Here is an 18975-nt window from a genome sequence, read left to right on the forward strand (position 1 = left end):
TCATTATCATGTCCTCCATCAGGCTGCTCCTCTCATGTCTGTCTGGAGCACTACAAAGGTCCCGGTGCATGTTGGGTACATTACTCCCTGAGCACCGACTGCGCATGCCCGATAGAAAACTCCATTATTTTTTTTTCTCGGAATCTGTAAGAAAAAAAAAAACAGTGGGTAACTGTGAATTTGGGATTACATGGATCGTTATTATGGTTGTCGGACTATACACTCGCGCAAAACGGTTTAGCAGCGCAGAGAGCAAACTGACGGCTGGATAGCTGAAGCAGCGTGAACGGGACATCCTCCGGTGTTGTCGGGACTCTCCACAATCAAGTAAATTTCAGTCTGTTAGCTCTGCTAGCCTAGCTGCTGCTGCTGCTGCTGCTGCTGCTGCTGTTGGCGTTAGCACCGACATCCCAGGCGCAGGGGGAAAAAATTAAGCGTTATTGCCCTTTGTTTTTTTTTTAATCCGACTGGCAGACGGTTCATAAACGCCGAGAGCTGAATAAGCATCCGTATGTGTGATGTGAAATGCGGGATCATTTATATTCCTGCTATTTATTTATGAATCAACGGTTTTCAAAACACTCCGCTAGTCCTTTAGCTTAACCAGCTAACTCTTGATTCTCCCGCGATCCAGAAAAGCCAGGAGTCCAAAACTTCGCCAGCAGGCAGAGAGAGGGTCACAGGTCCCGCTAACACCAGCGTTAGCCCCCCGCCTGTCATTAAACAAGTAAGGGCACTACTCTGGTGACCGCGTTTGTGGACTGTGTGTTTTTTGCGAAGCTGTGTTATGCATTGCTCGTTATAACGTAGCTAACAAGTTTCGCCTCGGAGTGTTTTGTGCGCCTGACAGCTGTCACGACAACACAGTACAAAGTAGAGAGTAGCCTGTTAGCTTAGCTGTTAGCCTAGCTGCCTTCTGCCGCGTAGTTACAGAAATATAGTTTAATGGCTGCACGCTGCAGATATATTGAGCTGAGCTCAGTTGCCTTCGGGGTTTTATGTCCAGGCTCTGTCCACGTTGTTATCTGGCTAGTGTCCTGGTAATGTAGCCGCTTTTTATCGTCAACTAAACACCCTGCAAAACCACGGGGCCTATCAAAACACACCCTCCCACTTCAAAGTAGCCACAGCTTGTTCTGAAGTTGTTTTATTTTTCAAGAGAAGTGCATCTGGTGCACCGTTTTGAGCACGCCTGGATCACACCAACTGCAGGAAATTGTTCACTGCATGATTTATTTACCCCGGTCGTCCCTGTCAGATTACATAATCCACCTCCTCCTTTTCTTTGCAGGCTCTCCATCTTCATTTCAGCCCCTACTCTGATGTGAACTGAACTGAGCAAACAAATCTGTCTGGAGTTATCCTCTAAGTTGAGGAGCCGCCTCATAGCTGGGGAAAGTCCAACTGTTTGGGCCTCAAGTCAGGTTTTACTGGCAGTCTGTGTGCTTCTAACCCACCAGCATGCACATTGCACAGTGGATACCCTAGCCAAAACAGATCCTGGCTTCCCAAAGATGACAAGGTATGTCAAATTTGCTTCGGTTCCTATTTATACTCTTACCTTGACAAAATACTTAAATGTGTGTTTTTCCATGGTCACACCCACATGATATTGAAACACGATGCATGGTATTTGGGATTTTGGGACAACATTATATGGTGGCTTGAATTGTCAATAGCACAGACAATGGCATAGCAAATTTAAAGGCACTTATCCAGCACTTTTTGGGCAAGTTGAAGAAGCTCAGTCAGAGCCATTAAAGTAGTTCAAACAGCCATTAGTTTTATTTGTTTCGGCAAGATTATGAAATCAGCCACACTTTAGCAGAATCACAACAAGGTAACATTTTGTAATGATGATTGATGTCTGACGTTGCCATTTATGTTATCAGATTAAAGTCCCCCCAAAATTGACTTCCAGGTTGTTTTGACTATGCTGTTCATTAGCCCTCATTGCTAAGGCATTATATTGTATTATATTCTGCAATGGCATTTAAATGTAATTGAAAATATTACAAAAGTAAAGTTCTGTATACTGATGCTATGAGACATTACATCATTAGCCTGAAACTTAATCAACAGTGAAAACTCCTTGTTTTGTATTTACAATGTCAAAGGGGAAATTTAACATTTTAAGGCAAAAATCTTGACTCATAAAAAAATTGAACACATTTTTTTACAAGATGGAACAAAAACAAAAGTAAAACATGTTTCCACTGGGTGCTTTTCCAAGGTGCTGGCAGGCTGCAGCTACAAAATGATGGGAGGCAGTGAGACTGTCAGTGGGGACAAGGATGGGGTCCACACCACTGCAATACACGTCCCCATCGGCTGGCAGAGGAGAGTGGAGAACGGGCGGGTGATCTATGTCAGGTATGTTGGTGCAGTTTGAACAGACAGCACATGCAGACTTCATCTGTATGTTATCCAATATTTTCACAAATCATTCTGATGTGAAGGCTTATCGGAGTATGCTTGTATGACTGTGTGTAACATATTTTGGAGGATATTACCATGAAAGATGACCGTGGCATAAAATCTAGTATGTTTTTTCCCAAATAAAGACTCCCTTTATTCCCTTATCCCTGCTTATTTTCTTTAGCTTACCCAGGGCAGAAGAGTTCCTTCGTTTTGATAGGCGTGCACATATTTCATGTTCTGTGGTTTGGATCTTTTTGAACCAAAGAGAGGGTAAAATGTGATGTTTTTATTATGAAATTGTGGAGGACCTGTGGCTATTGTGAGAAGTTCATTTTCAAACCAGTCAAATGGAGAGTCAAAACTTTGTGCTTACCTGGTTATGACAGCACGGTGATTATAACACCAAGCACAGGACAGTTGTCAACAATGAAGCAAATGATGCTGATGGTAGATTCAGGATTATCCTTGAAGGGGAGGACAACAGTGTCCATCATAACTGATGGCCTGGGGCTTAGGGCCAGAAAAGGTTTATACAGGCAAGTTGATTATGCCAACAACTGGGGACATTTTAAAAGTAGGAGTTCAGCACTAATGTCATTGTTGCTGTGTGGTGTTCAGCTGTGTTTTATGATGTACAATTAGATTTGTTTTTAACAATGTGACTGGCATCAGTTGATGGTCTTTGTTTGCTGCTTCTTCATTCAGTGCATGCATTTGATTTATGGTCCCATATATCCTAAATTCATCGATTGTTTTAATATTCAAGGTGTCGTTTAAATCAAGCAAGACTGATGAGAAGAAATGGAATTAGTATTGTTGTATTTACTGGATGTTATATAAATTAAGACAAAGACTCATTTTCACTTTTTGGCAGCTGGGTCATTGAAAATATACAATGGACCAGTAAAACCCTGATCTAGCTGCTGCCCTGTTGAACATTTTCAACGTGCAGTAACACAGTTCTATATTGTAATGATGATATGACTTTTCATAGATACACACATATTAGTGTGCTTGTACAGTTTTGAATGAAGAACCCAGACTACAGTCATGGGTAGTGATGCTCTCAGCTACAGCCTCAGTTCATTCGTCTTTAATAATACGATCACAAGTGGTCAGCTCTGAGAACGTCCACTCACACCTGCTTTATAATACATCTCGACATTTGTCAACTTGTGATTGGATCTCTTTTCCTGTTTTATATGCACATGAAAAGGTTTGGGTTGTTGTTTTTAGTTAATTAACAGACAGGTCAGTCTTCCCTGAGTTGTTGTGTGGGTTTGAGCAATTAAACGTGCTGAGTACAGCCTGTACAATGAAATACAGCTTTATCCATTTGAAATGGTTAAATATTTCACAATTGAACCGCGTTGGGACCAATCAGACTGTAGCAGAGGATGTCGGTGGTGTAGTTGGTCCTCAACTGGTGACCAGGATACATTTGTATTCACATTGCTAAAGGAGTGTGGACATGTGTGGTTCACAGGGTTCCTACGCAAGTATGGAAAGTATGGAATTTGATTTTATACATTTCCAGGTCTGGAGATGTATGGAAAATGGAAACTATTGTCTGGAAATATATTTATCTTAATACTTATCTGGTTTTGGTCTTATCTGAAGTTATTTGGGTTAATTATTTTGTACTATTGTACCTAGCTACAATCTCCTGGAAATTATTTGGTTACATAATGGCATACATATTCAGAATAATGAAAACAAATGATTAATTACATGCTTTTTTATATTATTCTTTTATGCTATATTATTATCTATTTACTCAAATATCACAAATTATTTGAATTTTTTTACCGAGAAGTCTGGAAATTAGGGTCTGAAAAAAGTATGGAATTTGGACATTTCAGATGTGAAGGAACCCTGGGTTCAGACCAGCTCTGAATGATTAGATCTCACATTTTGTCCTCAATGCACCTTCAGTACATTCACACCTGAACTTAATGCTGCCCATGGATATCTAATCAGGGCCATTCAGACACAGTCTGAAAAAGGTTAATGTGTCATCATCACATCTATCATGTTGAGTGTGCATAATCTGTTTTTGTCACTTGACTGTAATTGTTTTTAATTTCTACTTTTTGAATTTCTATTTCTAATTTCTAAATTGTGTTCTCACTTAAATTAACTGGGCTAAAATGGGATTTTAGAGTTTATTACAGACAGGCCTGTTTGGAGAGCCACTTAAAATACAACTGTTTTTGTTTGTGAATGTCCCTTTTCAATTTGTCTAGAGTTGCATTGATTAACATTGTGTTCTGCTGCTGTCTTCCTGTAGTCCCAGTGGCACTGCCTTGTCCTGTCTGGATGAGGTCAAGACCTATCTGTTGACTGATGGCACCTGCAAATGTGGCCTGGAGTGTCCACTCATCATCCATAAGGTAAAAACCAGTGATAAATCTTAATGTGTCTGTGGGAGTCACTCTCACTCTATCAATATGTATTAAAACTAGGGATGCCTTTTTGCAGATCTCCAATATGCCGATGTTGTCCGGCACCCTAATTTCTAGGGCTGGGTATCGTTTAAAATTTTTCGATACCAGTACCGATACCAGTACCCTTAACACGATACCGATACCAATTGAGTACTTCATTCCATACTTTTTTTCAACTTCATTAGATACTAATCATGTGAAAAGAAAGCAATCGGTTACATGAATGTCACCACTCCTCCACATTCAAAAGATTTTTCACGAGGGATGGGCAATGAATAGTCCTTCAATAAAAAAAATAAAAAAAAAAGTTTATGAGACAATCATCTTGTATGAAAAAATGTAAATGTCTCCTTTTCACTGGCGCAGAAAGAGAAACATGGAAAGACTCCACCAGAGAGTTCTGTGTGAAACTCTGTCAAATAAAAAACAAATGAAACTGAGGTGCAGTGCAAACTCTGCACGGTGCGGATTCTGATTAGAAGCGGCCGGAAAATATTGATGTAATAGTTTACACCGGGAGAGGAGACTTACTCGTTTAGATGAGCGCTCATTACGTAACGAGGGCTTCATTGAACGGTACCGCTGTGATCAGAAGCAGTAACGGTGAGTCTCAATGTCCGCGATTTCATTTTTAAATGACAGGCAGCTGTTCAGTCAGTGATTTAAAACGATCGATTAGCGGTAGCGCCGCTTCGCTACGAGCGGGGAGAGAGAGGGGAAAAAAGAGAGAGAGAAGGTGCGTGTGTGTGTCTGTGTGCGTGTATGTGGGCGGCGGTGGCGGCGGTGGCGGGGGGGTTCAGGTGCCGCTTCTCATTTTAAAAGACGGACAAGAGAGAGAGAGACCCGCTTCACCGCCGTACAAACTGTTGTTGTTGCGGTGGTGGACCAATCACACCGCGCATTGAATCTAAGAACACTTGCAGCGATTGGCTGCGAGCAAAACCATAGAAACAGTCTTTTTTTTTTCTTGATCTGGGTACACAAAGTATCGATTGCAAGTATCGATTGACAGGCGCAGTTTCGATACTACTTGGTACTGGGTTGTTTCGGTCGGTACCTGAAAAGTATCGAGTACCGATACCCAGCCCTACTAATTTCCGATTTCCAATAATAACCGATACCGATATGCAGACTTTTTCCCCCAAAAAACTGATTATTAACATATCTCCTGTAAGGAATTAACTCATTGAGTGCTGTGCTCCTTTCCTAAGTTTTAGTCAAGTGTACCGGCAATTTAGACCATTTTTGACGATTTTTGTAGAGCTACAGTGTATTCTATATTATTGCCACCAACACATACTGTGGCTCATTTGAAAGGTGAAACTTTATGCTTCAAATGGCCACAAACTGTTTGTTTCTACGTGCCTCCGTTCCTGAGAAAACTCAAGCTAAACATGGCTGGGTTTCACCAAAATCCCTCCTTTTGTTCTAGAAAAGGAGATACAGCGTCTTTTATGAAAGGTGCTCTGTTTGTGTCTGTCGCTCTTCTGACACTCGCATTTCTGGATCAAAGGGCTCGTGTAAGATAAATATATACAACAAATGTTGTTCTATTCACAAATCCACCATCGGGGGCGGGGGGGGCGCCACTAAACAACAATAACACAGACGCACCGTGCCGTGGCACAGCCTCTCGCCGCGGAACGTGATGGTCTCTCGGCCACAGCGGCTCGCGAACACCGGTCCCACCGGTGGTCGCGGTCCGTCTGTGGTACGGGTCGGTGATGCCGGTCTGCTTTGGCCGAGGGATCATCACATTTTACCGCGGGAGGACCTTGGGGAGGACACGGTGTTGCTGGAGATGAAGACCGGGCGGGACTGTCAGCTGAGAGCTTCCTGTTTCGGCTCTGAGCTGCTGGAGCCTCGCGGGTGAGAGCAGAGCAGCGAAAGCCGAGTTATGATAAAAACTTCCAGATCATGAGCTGTCATGAGTTTTTCATCGTCATCTATTTCAGTTCTACTAGTCGTAGAGTCCCCAAATTTACACATAAGGTGTGTTAAAGTGTTTAGTTTCATAATTTAAAAAAAAAGCAAAAAACGAGAAATCTCGTTTTTGGCACTCCGCGCATGGGAACGAAAAACGAGAAATTACGTGGTTGGCACTCAACACATTACTATATGCCTACTTTTATTGTGATGCCCCAATGGATGCATTCCACAAATTAACATTTTTTATTTGTTAACTCTTTGACTGCCAGCCATTCTCACAGCAGCTTCCTCCAGCTTGCCAGGCATTTTCCAGCTTTTTGACTGATTTCCGTAGACCCACCATATATTATGTACTGTTACTACATACACATTCAACCCATCAAAGGAAAGATGAGGGTCTCTAGTTTCCAGAAAAAAAAACTGTTTGTTTCTATCTTGTTCCAGTCTTGTGAAATTGGCGGTTGAATATAGGTTAGTTTAGCCCAAAATGCCATTTTGGCACCAAAATCTTGAGAAAAAGAGGTTTTTGTGTCGGCTGTCATTTTCAGATGAACCAGTACAATTGGCTCCTTTATATTTTGCTTTAGTGATGCCTCAACATCTGTACAGTTGTTCTCTTGTAAACAACAACTAAATCAACACTGACAAATGACTTTTGATGACAATAGACAAAATATTTAGCTACTGACACACACTACTGCAGCCTTTTTTCCTTCTTTTCTTTGAGTTACAACTTTTTATTTTCTTTTTTTTAGTGTGTGTGCGTACGTGACGTGTGCGTGTGCATACGTGTGCGTGTGTGTGTGCGTGCGTGTGTGTCTGTGTGTGTGTGTGTGTGTGTGTGTGTGTGTGTGTGTGCGTGCGCGCGCGCGCGGATCAGTTCGACAGGTTTTTGTAGCCGAAACACGGCGCTTTAGATCAGATCCAGCTTCCTCTGGTCAGCAGGCAGCGGTCTCACTCACTCTCTCTGTCTCACACACACATCTACACACACACACAGCCTACAGCTCTGGCTGACGTCACGTGCCCCCTGAACTCACAGCCACAGACATGTGCGCTCACAACAGACAGACACCAGCTCTCCTCGTCACGTTCGCCGGCGCCGTCCGTTCCTCATCCACACTAGATCGGGGATTTTCAAGCTGCTATCTGAGTGATTTCTAAACGCTCTTGATGACTAACGACGAGCGATCAACGGGGTTGTTGTTACTAACGTTTGTGCTTTGTATCACGGAGCTGCACGGAGCTTCGACGAGCTGCCGAGCCGCCATGAGCCCCGCCGCCGCCCCCTAAGCTCTCACCGGCGGCCAGAGTGTCACGGCGCCGCTGCAGTCAGACACCCGCTCCGCTCCGTGAGGGGGAAAAACACGCTATAGTTTTTATATCTCTCAATCCAAATGTGTTTTTCTGCCCTTAATTTTGATGATACAAGTCTGATCTTCACAGAGGAGTAGGGCAAGACATTCAACATGGCGTTGCCATTAAAAAAACGCTAAGACGAGTTATCTCGTCTTTGGCAGACTACGCTTGGATTCGCTAAGACGAGATAACTCGTCTTTGGCAGTCAAAGAGTTAACAGACAGACACACACAGAAACACACACACACAAAGCGTTCTGAATGACGGACGAAACCATCGACCACTGCATACATTTTGCATTGTACTGCAACGCACACAGATTGACTTGAATGGGGGAACATTGCTACAACGTGCACGATGGCGACGATTGGCGTAGAGACGGATTATGAGGAAATCGGGGAGTGATGGGCAAGCAGCCAATCATCTAACAGACAGTCCCACGTGTGCTCTCTGCCTGGCTCATTGAAACAGGCTATCATATCACTGGATGCTACGAGTGATGGGCAAACAGCAAATCATTTAACAGCTGTGTAGTTTGGTTGCGGCACCATCGCCATATGTGTTTGTTTACAGAAGAACAGCGTGTAGTGAGAACACGTGGAAAATTATTGCGCGTCTGAAACAGCGGCTGCAATAATTAAGTAACTAACTATAACGAGTAGTGTCATATCCACAAACAATACCCACTTTAGTGTACATTTACACATAAGTGGTGAGGACCTTTTAACCTCCTCAACCTCTTCATTTTACTCTTGATTTTATTAACAGTTAAGAGTTCAGACAAATAAGCTTGTTTCTTGTGCTGGTATAATTGAAACTCTCCCACTGGTGGCTTTTAATTATCTTGATTTTAATCAAATATTAGGAAGCATTTCTTTTTTGACTTCCGTCTCCAATGTCTTTTGTCTGTTGACTATCAGGTTTTCAACTTCACTGTGGGAGTGAAGGTGGAACAGCACAGCCCGCCGTTAGGCAGAACGGAGCAGGACATGACCAAACTCTGTAACCACCGTAGGAAAGTAGTAGCGATGGCTGCACTGTGTCGGAGTATGCAGGCCTCACAGCTGCCCTTTCCCAACGTTCATCATTCAGGTAAGTCTTTTAGTATTAGCCATTGTAATTTCAAACTGTCTAAAGAAATTACAAAACAGATGCTAATTACCATCATGTGGGAAATTAGATCAATTGTGCCGTGGATGCAGTCTCTGTAAGATCTCTCCAGTTCATGTGTGTCCCCGTCTTTCCCTATGACTTGACTGTTACATAACAAACTTATGTTGCTTGCTGCACAGGTGCCTGGCAGAGTGTTGCTGGTTGATGCTGTGCAAAACCTAATATAAGTAAAATTAACCAAAATAAAGTAGTAATAGTAATAGAAATAGAAATTGGCACCTTTATCTTTAAATGGTACAGTATTCTATTTATTTATGAATGTAGAAAAACTTTGTACTAAACTTTGCTCCTGCTTTTAACTCTGTCTTTATGCTGTTCTTTTTAAATGTTTTGTCTTTATGTAAAGCACATTCAGTTGCCTTGGCATGAAATGCGCTATATAAATAAAGATGCCTTGCCTTGCCTAAACTCTGTGTGTATCCACTTTCAGAGGTCAGCGGTCAAGTCCATGATCCAAAGGGCCTACTCGTGGAGCGGGCAGAAGAGGACCGTGGCATTTACCATCCCAAACTCCATCCAGTCCCGGCTCGTCCCCACAACAGCTTCCACTCAAACCCCTGTGCCAGTCCCAAGTCCCCTCACCAGTTCATTTACCCGTACAATGGTTCCTCCCCCATCCTGCACACAGGCACAAACTCTCACCATCCCTTGGATGCTTTGAGAAGACTTCACCATCCTCCTCCACCTCCCTCCTCCACCTCTTCCCCCACCTCATCATTCCCAACTTACAGTTCTGCCCAGAGGTCACCCCAAACCCCCACCCCCCAGAACGTCAGTCAAGGTCAAAGAACACCCAAAACCCCGGAGACTCCTGGCTCTCCTCGGCTAGTGCCCCTCTCTTCCCCACCTCCCTCTTCCCCCATGACACTTGGTGGAGGAGGAAGAGGAGGACAGACTCACAGTCATCACCCCCACGGTGTAATTGTGGGAGGCTCCAATCTCTTTCCATCTCCCTCTCTCTCACCCTCTGTCCACAAATCCAACTGTGTTTCTCCTCACCAGCGGACCCGCCACCCTTCAGCCTCTCCTTCCCCTCTGTCTGAACAGAGTGGAAGCTCAACATTAGCAGAAGGAGGAGGACAGATGGGAAGTAACTTGTATCAGAGGAGGAAATCCACCTCTTCCTCTCCACACTCCCCTCTCCCTGGTGGCTCCCCAAACCCCAGCCCCCACTTCCCCAAGTACAAGCTGGAAGATATCTTGGAGCAGTTTAAAAACTCAGGCAACAGCAGCACTAATAACCACCATCTCCTAAACCCTTATAACCCCTCCATAGTGACCAACCAAAGCAGTAGCAACCCTCATGCTCTCCCCTCAAACCCCTCAAAGAGCATCGTGTGTCAGACTTCCAGTGCAGGACCACCTGGTTTTGGGTTGAACTCTGCAGGCCCCTCTAATTTACCTCTGGGGCCGTTTCTGAACCACCACAGCCATCAGGGCAAAATACCACATCCAGCTTCTTTCCCTGCAAGCAACTTGCTCTCTGCAGCTGCCAAGGCTCAGCTGGCTAACCAGATAACCCAGAGCCAGGGCCCAAATGCGGTCAGCAACTCAGCAAGTGTGCCCTCCTCTCTGGAGGTCTTGAAGGAGGCACAACAGCAACAGTCATCAAAGGTAACTAACAGCACTTTACATAACAGTCATCCTCCCTCCTCCATTGCTTCTACTAGGCCTCCCCATTCCTCCCTTGCAGCAGCCTCTGCCATCCTCTTTCCTCCATCCCACTCTCTGGCCCAGTCCCTGGCTTCCTCTCTGCCCCACCTGCCTCCCACGCCAGAGCGCAACACACCGCACAGAAAGAGACAACGGCGGTCCCCAACAGTGCTCAGCATGCTCAGAGACACCCAGCAGCTGGCTAATGGGCCACAGAAGACCCCACCAGGAGAATCTGTTTCTGCTACAGTTATCAACCTTTCCGCATCTTCCTCCCCATCTTCTTCACACTCCTCCTCCTCCTCCTCTACCTCAACTGTGCAGAACCAGAACGCTGTCACGCCAGAAACCCATCATCCTCTCCTCCCCGGGCAGATCCACAGGCTCCCTGCTCCTCGACAGACAGCACATCTTTCCAGGCTTCCTCGACAAACCGAGGCTCTGGATTTCACTACAGGTTTGACTCCTGCACCTCTTAGCTTGGATCCTCCCACCCAGCCACTCTCTGCTCTGTTACACCTGCTCAGTGTGCAGAACGCACAGGCCACAGCCTCAACGTCAGCAACCAATGCTCAGCCAGGATCCGTGTCTGTTGAAGGCGGTGGACACACTAATAAACAGAGCCTCAGACTCTTGCCCTCTTCCACGTCTCATTCTAACGTCAGGCAACCACGGAGTCGGTCGCCCTGCCCAACCAATGACACTAACTTTCTGCCCCCGGTGCCACAGCCGCTCTCTCCGCCTACCACTTCCCCTCAGTGCAGATCAATGCAGTCACATTTGCCCCCTCAGTCTGCTAAATCAAGCCCCCCTCAAAGGCTTTCTCCCAACTCAAATGTAGCTTTACACAACAGCAGCAGCCCAGCGCAGCACACGTCCCCAAATCCTGAAGACAAGCATCAACAGACTGAAAATCACATTCCTACAATAGACTCTGTTTCGCAGGCACCTTTGCAGGAAGCTGCACCAGAAGGCACCGTGGCAATGGAGCTCAGTGGTAACGGCATATCCACATCAGTTGACCTGAGTCATTCTCAAGGCAACGTTTCTATGGCAATATCCACCTCCCCAAAGCCTCTTGATCTTAGCAACCATGTCCTGGCCCTTCTCGCTGCATCTTCCACTCTCCCACAGGGGGAGGGAAGCGCCTCCGAACGCACCACTGATGTTGAGATGTCTTCCCAAGAAAATCACTTCACAGGTGAGGATATTCTTTAGTCTGAAATATATCATAAGTCTTAAAACTTAAGTGTTTGAATGCATATACAATTTAAATGGTTAGTGGTGAATTTTGAAAATGTACTGCTATAGATATAAAGATATAAATAAAAAAAAATAAAAAATATACAGGGACTTTTAATGTGAGTTTTGTGTGTAATCATGAGCTTTTCAAGGCAGACATTACAGATGCCCTTGTGTCTTATAATGGCTCGTGGCAAAGAATAATATCTTCTCATGATTGGACCCTCTATGCGTGTCAGTTTGGAGCGATATGGGATTCCACATGTGTAGTTATTGATGAGTTATTTCTGGCTTGTGAGTCTAATGCTGCTCTCTAGCTAAAAACTGTCAGACACAGTTAAATCCACTGTAATATATTTATTGAGCTGATTGATTTATGAGTCACTCTGAACAGAGGTAAATGATTCATGTTTCTCTCTTACAGGGGCAGATCAGTCTGGATGTGTGAACCCAAAGGTCTCCACAGTGACCAAACCTCTAGCAGCCACCAGCCCCGGGCCCCTCTCCTCTCGTCTCGTGGATCATAATCCCCCCACCCATTCAGCTGTCGGTGACTCACCCGCTCCCTTACCTCTGGCAGAAGCCTTCCCCTTCATGAACCAAGAGCAGTTGCTTCAGCTGCTGTCGTCCACAGGAGGTCTACCATCACTCCTGGACCCCACTGCTCTCGCTTCGTTGTCCCTAGGGGGGCTGTGGTTGGGAGGACAACATCCACAGATACCCTCTGCCAGCGCCACACTACAAACACCACAGAGTCTCACAGAACAGCATCAATCAGAGCAACAGCATTTACTGATTCAACAACAAGAGACACAGCAGCAAAACCAGGATCACCACCACAAGCATCAGCAGATAAACAGCAATCACCTGTTTCCCTTGTTGCCCTTGTTGAGTGGTACCCAAGGGGAGTTGCCTCTGAACCTGTTGGGCCTATTGAACCCACTCCCATCCCCAGCCTCAACCCCTACCCCAGGACAGGAAGCTGATTTAGGGCTCACAGAAAAACCCAGCCTTCAGGCTCTGGTCATGGCCTCCTTGTTGCTTGGGCAACAGCAGGCACCGTTGTTACCTCTGTCTGGGCTGGGTCAGCTGAGCCAGGTCAGTTTGGAAGTTCCTCTCCAGCAGCCGCAGCAGATCCCCACCACTCTGGAGGGGCTCACCCTGGATAAAGCCTCTGGTGTCCTGGATCCGTCTACCCTCACGGGCCACGGGCTCCTGGAGGTCGCCCAGGGTCTCCTCCCCATTCCTCCGGGAGCCGAGGGCGCTCTCCAAGCCCTGCAGTCTTTGCTCCTTCCTGCCACGCTTCCTCCTCCCCCCGCAGCCTTCCTGCCCCTCAGCCCTGCCTTGCTCACTGCTGCCCTGAGCTCTGCTGAGCTCAACTCGCCTCCCCACACCCAATTAGCTCCTGCACAGCAAACCCAACATACCCAACCTCAGGTAGGCTCCCTTGTCTCCTATAGCTCTTTCTTCTGAGCTCCTCTGAGTCTCCCTTGACAAATCAATGAGCTCATTACATAACTGCTCCCTAGTTTTCCCCTGCATTAACTGCTTTTTCCTGAAAATCCCAGAAAATTCCTTTCCTTCCAAAACACGTCTGCCATAAGCTTAGCTACAAACTAAATGTCTCGTTTGAGTTGGTTACAGTCTGTCAGTCTTACTGCATTGCATCATGTGAAGGCACATATTTTTAATCACATTTTTATTTTGACAGAGAGCGAGAGAGACAAGAATTTGAATGTCTGTCTTTCTGTCTCCAGCCCAGTCTCTACCTGTTATGCCTTTTTTGTGTGTTTCTTCCCTAAACATCGAATCTTCTCCTCTCTTGTCCTCTGCAGGTACCGACTGATGCTGGTGTTGACACCCTCATACCCCTTTCACTCCAAGGCAAGGACAACCCCATCCTCCAACACTTACTTCCCACTTTGCTTAACCCTGCTTTATTAGGTGAGTTAGTGTCCACACTGTAATCTCTCTTTTCCATGTTAGGAAACGACACTGTAGGCACTCTGTAGCAGAAAGCCATTACATCAGTGCATCTCTGAATTGTGTCTTCTGCAGGAGATCTTTCTGGCATCGCAGGCCTCCATAGCATGTTGGGGATCGGGACAGGTTCCATCCTCCTGCCCCACGTCCAGACCTCTGCTTTAGGCATGCCTCTGTTGCAGGGTCATGATGGGGCCATCAACTTGCTCAACAACATACAGGTAGGTAACAGAAAGTATGATGTGTATATATTTTTTTTTTCATATTGATGCTTTGATGCAGCCATGTGAAGGACTGGTTTCTGTCACTTGGTCAAAATCTGACTCTTGTTGTAGTTTACACTTTATGATGCATCATACAAACTACAATAACTAGGCTTTACACTGCAGGCGTCTGTCTGACAGGTAAAAATTTAAGACTCTTGAGAAGTTGCAGCTCCATTAACCAACACATTGCAGCCCATACTGGTCATTTGCTGCCATATTGACAGCCATATGCTCCGCTGCATTTACTGCTTGATTATAGCTTTTCTGCTGCTCATTTGTTACACACTGCCATGTTCACTTATGGAGTTGCACCACTCTAAAGTTACCATTTACATAGATACCCTGTGAAGAATGAGTAGTGGGTCAGAGAGGATTTGTCAATGACTAACAATGTTAGGTATTGTCATGCTTACACAGTGTGTAAATTAAAATCATTTGGAGCCTGTTGTTGACCCTAATGATCATTTGAAATTTTAAGAGCGGCGTTCATAATCTTCTGCTGTGTTTATATGTTGGAAACACTGACCAACTTTTCTGTTGGATTGTGTCATCAGTTTGACGAGTTCCATCCTCCCAGTTAAAATTTAATTCCTATTGTTTCAATAATTTAAGCTTTTGAACCAAGTCCTTCACTCATGGATTTATGAACTGGTGGAAAAAGGTGAGGCAAATGTATTATTCTATGGCTTTTATTTAAAAGAGTCATATGTATTAAACAATAGGTACAATGGTAAAAAGTCTCGGATGGGACTTTGTGTTGGCAGATACCCAGGCCTATATAGTATTTATTTTGAGATATTTAAGTGCCTGAACTTTCTCACTTTGTTCTCCAGCTAAGCCTTGCACCACCGTCAGAGGGAGAGAAGCCAGTTTCGATGCAGGAAACACAAAGCCCTGGCCCACAGGAAGACATTCCAGACAGTCACATTACTCCTGATGTGGTCCCCAGTCCTGCTCCACCTCTGCCTCCAGCTCCTGCCCCTGCCCAAGAACCCATCTCACCCCCTCAGCGGGAGTCTGAGGGCAGGGCTGTGATCGATCCTTACACCTCTTTCATGGACACGATTTATACCTCCTTCCTGCAAGTCAGTGCTAAAGAACAGGAAAGTGGGGTTCACATGGGACCATCCGACCCCACTTCACCCTTCTGTGCCTTACCGCCTGTTTCTTTCCCCGTGGATCACCATACCCCGTCCACCTCTGTCCCGACTCTGCCACAGGCAAGTGCCCCAGTCTCACTGAGCCCACGGCGGGCCTGTTCACTCCGCAACCCAGACTTGTCCCGTCTCAGCCTGGAGGCAGCAGCCCATTCCCCTGCCCAGGGGACACCCAAATCCACTGAGGACAGGTCCACGTCACCCTTACAAAGAAAGCCAGTCATAGTAGAGGGGCACACACACCCAGAACCTCCTATGCCACCTATATATTTGGAAGAGGCTAAGACAGACTGTACTGGGCCTGCTGCGGCTGTGTGCCCTTTTGTGGAGGCAGGGGGGGAGAGGCAGGGGCACCGTCCCCATTCAGGGTACCTTAGTCCCATGGATGGATGCAGTGGGAGGCCCAGTGAGGAGACAGTTGGGACATTACTGCTCACTGAACAGGGAAGGGTAAGTGTTTGATTCTTCTGCTTTCTTCAAACTGTGTGTTTGTGCAATCAAGCTGCTGAGTCATCAGACTTTACACTTTTGTTTGGGTGTAGGACGGTGAGCGCATTTTAAATCGTGGATTATATCATGAAGTTTTTGTAATGTGATTTCTAACTCTACCCCCCAAGGATCAAGCAGGAGCAGTAGGTGGAGCCAGAAGAGGAAGGAAACGGAAACAAACGTAAGTTGGCTCCTTTTTAATGGCTCATTTTTCAGACAAGGACAGGGAAATTAACTGGATAAATGCATTTTCCATTGGGAATCAGTTTGCAAGACTTCAATCTTCAACGCATTAGACTTTAGTTTTGCTGATGCTTCATTACAGTTGTCCTATTGGGAGTGTTTGGCTATGTCACGCTCAATTGAGTACTAATGTGATTCCTCCTTTATAAGGCTACAGAATGTGTTGGAAGACTTCAGAGACATGGATGCCACAGCACTAGAGGAAACCAAGGCCACGGTGAGACCATGTCGCATCATGCAGTGTTTTCATATCATTAAGTTATTCATATTCTGTGTGAAAGTAACAAGGAGTGCAAGTGGGTTAATTGGCTTGGTCTGGGGGAACTCTGGGTTAGTACAAATACCAGCCCAAAATATCACATGACCTTCATGAGCAGATAGAGCCATTTATTAAAAAATCACAGATGATTTATTTCTGTTTTCACCCTGATTTTATGTGAAAGTGTTCTCCGAGGGTTGGATTATGCCCCTTTTCCACAAATAAAATAGTTCCCAGGTGTCTCAAAGACATTTCTGTGACATGCTTCTGTCAAAATACTCCAAGGGTCAAACATCACAGCTCTTTTCATTAAGGGAACAGCTTGTAAAACCACATGGATTTCAACCTAGGGAGCCTGAAAATTACTTCTTTTTTTTGTCAATTCTCACATTTTGAGGGCCAGAAGGCCAAACATGTTAAAGAGCCTTCAAAAGGTGATAGTTCCCTATGTCCCCTTTAAGTAAAAAAAAACAACAACTCACTTTAAACTCATTTCATATGGAGGATTTGTTTCGACAACGCTGTTTGTTCAAAAGGTACAAAGTCGTTCGATTGGAAAGTTCAGCACCAGCTCCAGTTAACCTGGGAGAAGCGACAGTCACCTACAGACTTAACCTTTGAATTAAATATCTAAATAAAATAGTCTGGATGATAGATCCAAAAAGCAGTTTGTGTGCCAAGGTAAGTTTGTCTAATGATAGAAGACAGACAGATATTACATTGAATTTCATTACGTTTTTTTGACCGTTTCATGTCTAGTTTGCACTGCTCTCTGACTCTGAATGATCTGCTGTAGTAACAGGTTTCTGCTCAGGGCTGGGTATGTGGGAGTGATTGTGCTCTTTACGATGGTGAAGTCAAATGAGACGGACCTCATGTGACTGTCATCTCTCTCTTGTTCCAGACGGCACTGCTGAAGCCTGAGAGATCAGTCCGCGGCAGGAGGCGACGAGGCGCCAGGTCTCAGAGGCAGTGATTGGTGGAGGGAGCTGTCACTCACAAACTGTTCATCAATCAAAGGTGGCCAGGTGCCCCCCTCTTCCCCTCCTCTCCACCATCCTCACCACTGTTTTGACCTTTTTTTTTTTTTTTTTTTTAAATTCAACTGCACTAATATTATGTTGTCATGTCAACCATTGTTATGGCAACCACTATGAAAAACACATAGGAGAGATCTAGTCTGAAAAATTAATTTATAAAATATAAAAAAAAAAAAAGACAAGGAAAAAAAGGAGAGTTTTCACTTTTTCACTTAGGTCTTCTCTTAGGTCTAGTTCACAAAATAATGGTTGCTTGACATTGTGATCAGAGATCTGTTAATTATGGTCGGTGGTAGAATTATGTCAATGAGAAAACAAAAAATAACAAGCAAGAGTACTGTTTTCTTCTCATCAGTGTGTAACTGTGAGTCAGGATAAAGCCCATCTACTTGAACGATGCTCTCTGTTGAAAGTGTGTCTGTGCATGAGTGGACGTGTGTTACTTTGTGTGTATGTTTCTGTGTGTTGGACAACAGTGCTATTGCTGAGCCCTACCTGTCCAATGTTTAGTCAGATTTATTTTCATTTCAGAAAACAAGACTGTGTCTGTCAGTATTGGAGACACACAGCGGTTGTATTTTACAGAAAAGTTTTGAGAGGTGCTAAAAGAAAACATAAGAAGGAACAGACTTGATTTCTTTTTTTCTTCAGTATGATATCAATTTTGTATGGGACAAGCCAAGGAAATAATGTGGTTCACCCTATCAGGTTTCTTTGCCAGTTGACATCAACTTCATGACAGAACTTTTTAAATCCTGATTCCACGTCCACACTAATAGTTTAACGAAGCGAGAAAATGTTTTAAAATGAAGTTGTTTTTTTTCCACACCCAGTTTTTGAAAAGTCCACGACAAACCTGGAACAATCCTAAAGAACCATTCGTCCCACTTTGATAACCCACTTAGAATTCACATGCTGTCTAATTTGATGCTGTGAAAAACTACTTAGCTACTTGCCCCCGGGAACATCGTCACAGAACATTTGCAGGAACCCTGGGTTTATAGAAAGTACAAGCATGTCCTTTGATTGTATGAACGAATGGCTGGAGAACTTAAACGCAGAGAGCTATGATGTCTTACGTGGATCTGTTGAGTCCGTGTGTTACTGTGGATTTGGAGTAATATCCTCCCTCTGTCTCATATCACTGTTTGAGCACTCCTCCACACACTGCCCCGCCCCAAGTACTGGCATCTCTAGCTGTATTTAAAAAAAAAAAAATGATAGAGAGGAAAAAAAAGAATAAAGTGAAAAAGAAAGCAGATTATGCAATTTCTACACTTGGAGATTTGTACATATGTACAGTTAATGTGTTTT

The 18975-nt window shown here is 44.7% G+C and overlaps 1 protein-coding gene across 2 annotated transcripts; it reads left to right on the top strand.

Moving 5' to 3' along the window:
* The first annotated feature begins 89 nt into the window (after nucleotides 1-89).
* On the top strand, nucleotides 90-18917 carry mbd6 (methyl-CpG binding domain protein 6). Of its 2 annotated transcripts, none has more exons than XM_085781457.1 (13): nucleotides 90-327; nucleotides 1292-1522; nucleotides 2234-2373; nucleotides 4712-4814; nucleotides 9077-9248; nucleotides 9760-12183; nucleotides 12649-13661; nucleotides 14060-14168; nucleotides 14283-14428; nucleotides 15307-16080; nucleotides 16248-16300; nucleotides 16513-16579; nucleotides 17526-18917. In XM_085781457.1, exons 3-13 carry the CDS (start codon nucleotides 2258-2260, stop codon nucleotides 17595-17597), a joined length of 5049 nt encoding a protein of 1682 aa, XP_085637583.1. In that variant the 5' UTR covers nucleotides 90-327; nucleotides 1292-1522; nucleotides 2234-2257; the 3' UTR covers nucleotides 17598-18917. The 2 variants fall into 2 exon arrangements, with proteins under 2 accessions (XP_085637583.1, XP_085637584.1); XM_085781458.1 differs by having other exon boundaries at nucleotides 167-727.
* Nucleotides 18918-18975: the final 58 nt, after the last annotated feature.

Source organism: Trachurus japonicus, chromosome 7 (genome assembly GCF_045865225.1).
Source record: "Trachurus japonicus isolate A0001 chromosome 7, Traja_1.0".
NCBI classification, from domain to species: Eukaryota; Metazoa; Chordata; class Actinopteri; order Carangiformes; family Carangidae; genus Trachurus; species Trachurus japonicus.

What these genes read in the sequence shown, in the direction of transcription:
- mbd6 (XM_085781457.1), top strand. Translation starts at nt 2,258, where the DNA reads ATGATGGGAGGCAGTGAGACTGTCAGTGGGGACAAGGATGGGGTCCAC. An exon ending in GGGCGGGTGATCTATGTCAG is followed by an intron (nt 2,374 to 4,711) that starts GTATGTTGGTGC and finishes GTCTTCCTGTAG; the next exon opens with TCCCAGTGGCACTGCCTTGT. An exon ending in TGCTCACTGAACAGGGAAGG is followed by an intron (nt 16,081 to 16,247) that starts GTAAGTGTTTGA and finishes CTACCCCCCAAG; the next exon opens with GATCAAGCAGGAGCAGTAGG.